We start from the raw sequence: 3,227 nt of genomic DNA on the forward strand, positions 1-3,227 counted from the left end.
TTTAGGGTAGTTTCTAATATAGGCCCTAGACAGCTGCTAGATTTCGAGATAGATTTCGGGCTTTTGTTTAGATTTGTGTGGAAACTGGATCGAGATCGCCTATGGAACCACTTCGGGTGCGGTAAGAGTTATTGTTCAGCACCCGGAAACGGTTGGACATGGGCCTCAACTGTTCCAGACGTTCACCGTTCATCAAAGTAGAGTTACAAAGGTACGATTGGGATTCATGTACAGTGTTTCTGAGGTAAGGGAAAATTGAATCTTTTGCAGGTAACGCTGTCCGAAAAGTTCCTGGTTTCCGTGTGCTCAGAATATAATCATGTGCGCTCCTGGCAAGTAACCCGCTTCAGAGGGATGTTGAATACGCAACCCGGATCGGCGCCAGAGGCCTCTTTTAAAATCGTTGCCCTGGAGGCAGTCGAGCACAATGTTGGAACTGCTGGAGCCTCCAATGGTCAGGCTTCCGCCTGCATCGTTGGCAACGACTGCGGGCCATTTGGGGAGCAGGATGACGAACAGGTTGGGAGAATTCCAAACATTCCCAACTGCTTAACGTGTAAATTCAATCACAACTTTTAGGTGTTTGTTCAGAAAGTGGTGCCCGATGCTGATCAGTTGTTTGTAAGGCTGGCGAGCAATGGAAGGAGGTGAGCAAAGCATTCTGGGGCCTGAGAGAGTCTAATTGCTTTTTTAGAGTTTGCGTGATTAAAGCTGTAGACGGAAGCACCGTAAGTGCGTTCTGCGTGCACGAATGCGACGGCTCCAGCCGCATGGGCTCTCGCCCAAGGCGTTTCATCTTCACGGGCCACTCTAACGGCTCCATACAAATGTGGGATTTGACCACCGCCCTGGGGCTGCGCTACAAGACGGATACTGGCAAGAACTTCCGAAAACGCGCGAGAATTTTGGTTAATTCATTTTTTTCAGTTTCAACCGACGGAGGCCCATCGCCCGCCGAGCTGCTGCGAATGCTCGATCAGTGCGACATAAGCAACAGCCTTTGCTCAACGCCCTGTATGTCGCCATGCCTTTCATTGGCTGCAGCCGCTCGGCTCAAAGCCAGCAATGTGGCTTTTCTCAACCAGCAATTGCATGTGGATGGCGACAGAAACAGCAGCTCCACGTGATTTGCAGGACTAAAGTGCAATATTTTTCGTATCGACTAGGTATAATTTGTAGGGCTGAAATCGGGCAAACGTTTGTTCAGTTGATGCGATATTTTTTTGAGGTAATTGGGCCATAGGACGGCAACCCCGAAAGGCTGTTTATAGGCTGAATTATTTTATTTATATTTTGTTTTAGTTGTAAGATGTTGGTTATTGTTTCCTGTGTTAAACTATCGTCAAATCGCGGATGTTTCTCGCGTCGAATGGGAATTATCGCCCTGTTGTTGCAGGCAAAACAATAAAAGTCTTGTACAAAACGGAGGCCAAGTACTATTTTAGCGTACAACTCCCCTGAAATGGTTTAAATCGCTCGGGTTAATTTCGCGAGGAAAAAACCATCAAACAGCTACCACAGGCTTAAAATCAGTGTTTTGGCCTTTAAGGTTTAGGTGCGTGTTGTTTTAACATTCATTTAATCAGCTATAAAGGATATTGAAGCAAAAGTTTGCAAGACCCGATTTGAGAGACAAATGCGCGAGTGAATAGTTGAAGAAACTATATAGACATGGAAGTAGCAGTGATTATGTCGAAACAGTTGTGCACATTTCCTTTCAATAGACGCCTATGAATAATGAAATTAAAAAAAAGACGATTAGATTAGAATTATTGTGCAGCAACCGTTGCAAACGCCATATTCTCGGTCTACAGTTAATTTATTGCGTAACTGGATAGAACAAAGAAACACCGTTAATCTAGTAATATCAGTCTTTACCTGTGCACGATTTGCATAAGGAATGGCAAATGTGAAAGAAAACAGTATCAATCCAAACATAACACTTGTTATATTTCCTTCCGAGTATTGCACGTACCGTAGTTAAAAACAGACTGTCACAGGCATACACCCAACATTGTCGTAATGTGACTGAATTCTTCACATTTTTCCTTATCGTATAAACAACTTTATGTACAAGCAACGTGTTCAATGTTAATCTATTCGTTAACGGCTAAACTATCACGTGCGTACTTAGGAGAGTTGTGGTACCAACTGGGTTTAGTCAATGGTGTGATCAGGAAACACCATGAAACGAAGCCCAGAACGAACAGACAACAAACGATAATTTTTTTGCCGGTTGGGTACTTGGGTATTTCGGTGATATTGGGGAACCCCATGTGGTTGCAAAAGGCGTGGACCACGAAAACGCTGGCATAATGTCCCGTTCTGTAAAACAAATAAGCTGAATAGGCTCCAAAGATTGTCGTATAGGAAAACTGGAAGCCTAAAATGTACGAAAATTCTTTAGCACAATGTTGGAGCTGCTAGAGGCACCGTACCTGAGATCAACAGGGCTTCTTTGCAGTTCATGTCGTATTTTATTCGTTCATGTATATGATGCAAGTGAGCTAGAATAGAGCCAGTTAAAATAACTATTTCCTTTGCCTGGAGCGTCTTACATATTCCAAAAAACAGCGGATTTATAAGGACGGCAGTCATAGGCGGCAAACACTGCAACAACAATGGCATCATGCAGCTTCTATAAGTAAACTCCTCCGATAGTGGAGCCACTATGCGATTGCGTATCCACATCAGATTGGTCAGATTCGGCAGCCAACCGGATACCTCTGCATACCGATGGCATGTTCCACTAAAGAACTCCATAAACATGGGACCTAAGAAGAGCACCATTGTGAGGAGTAAGGGAATGACAATTGCGGGCAGCAATCCTTTGACTCGAAGTCCCAAAACTTCCAGAAATGTTGCCTAGAATCAGAAAACCAGTTAATTCAGTTCAGGATGAAACATCGGATGTTTTACCTGGTTTAGTATGGACTTGTCCAGTCCGATGTATAGAAAGCACGGTGCAATGAACAGCATGATAATGCAGCTGATGAATCTTTGCTTTATCGTCGAAGGATGATCTCTATAATGGAAAAACATTCGTAGTATGATTTATATATTTCAACAAAGGAAAACTTGATTTAAGGTCTAGCTCAGGGGCGGATCCAGCTTTAAAGTCAAGGGTTATGGAGAAAAAATACAGTCTTCTGTTATCTATGAAATTAGAAAAATTATCGTCGTTTTGTGCAAGGGTGGCGCAAGATTATTGCAAAATTTCATGTTTT

General features: G+C 43.3%; 2 protein-coding genes across 3 annotated transcripts in view; one reads left to right on the forward strand and one right to left on the reverse strand.

Annotated features, from left to right (window-relative positions):
- Nucleotides 1-1,427, forward strand: part of LOC109536246 (BTB/POZ domain-containing protein KCTD3) — a 4,905-nt gene extending 3,478 nt beyond the window's left edge. The window contains exons 9-13 of one of the 2 annotated variants that reach the window (XM_019902366.2): nucleotides 72-211; nucleotides 271-519; nucleotides 580-647; nucleotides 695-876; nucleotides 928-1,427. In XM_019902366.2, the coding sequence (XP_019757925.1) occupies nucleotides 72-211; nucleotides 271-519; nucleotides 580-647; nucleotides 695-876; nucleotides 928-1,127 (839 nt within the window). In that variant the 3' untranslated portion in view covers nucleotides 1,128-1,427. Of the gene's footprint in view, nucleotides 1-71; nucleotides 212-270; nucleotides 520-579; nucleotides 648-694 lie in introns of both variants that reach the window. The other variant, XM_048667349.1, reaches the window with a different exon arrangement.
- Nucleotides 1,428-1,929: 502 nt separating this feature from the next.
- LOC109536252 (CAAX prenyl protease 2) overlaps nucleotides 1,930-3,227 on the reverse strand; it is a 3,382-nt gene continuing 2,084 nt past the window's right edge. The window contains exons 2-5 of the mRNA XM_019902375.2: nucleotides 2,920-3,025; nucleotides 2,559-2,865; nucleotides 2,439-2,507; nucleotides 1,930-2,383 (exon numbers count right to left, since the gene is read on the reverse strand). Coding sequence (XP_019757934.1) covers nucleotides 2,097-2,383; nucleotides 2,439-2,507; nucleotides 2,559-2,865; nucleotides 2,920-3,025 — 769 coding nt within the window. The 3' untranslated portion in view covers nucleotides 1,930-2,096. The remainder of the gene's footprint in view (nucleotides 2,384-2,438; nucleotides 2,508-2,558; nucleotides 2,866-2,919; nucleotides 3,026-3,227) is intronic.

The sequence above is a fragment of the Dendroctonus ponderosae genome, unplaced genomic scaffold, assembly GCF_020466585.1.
Source record: "Dendroctonus ponderosae isolate FM_Combo_2020 unplaced genomic scaffold, Dpon_F_20191213v2 Dpon_F_20191213_6, whole genome shotgun sequence".
NCBI lineage: Eukaryota > Metazoa > Arthropoda > Insecta > Coleoptera > Curculionidae > Dendroctonus > Dendroctonus ponderosae.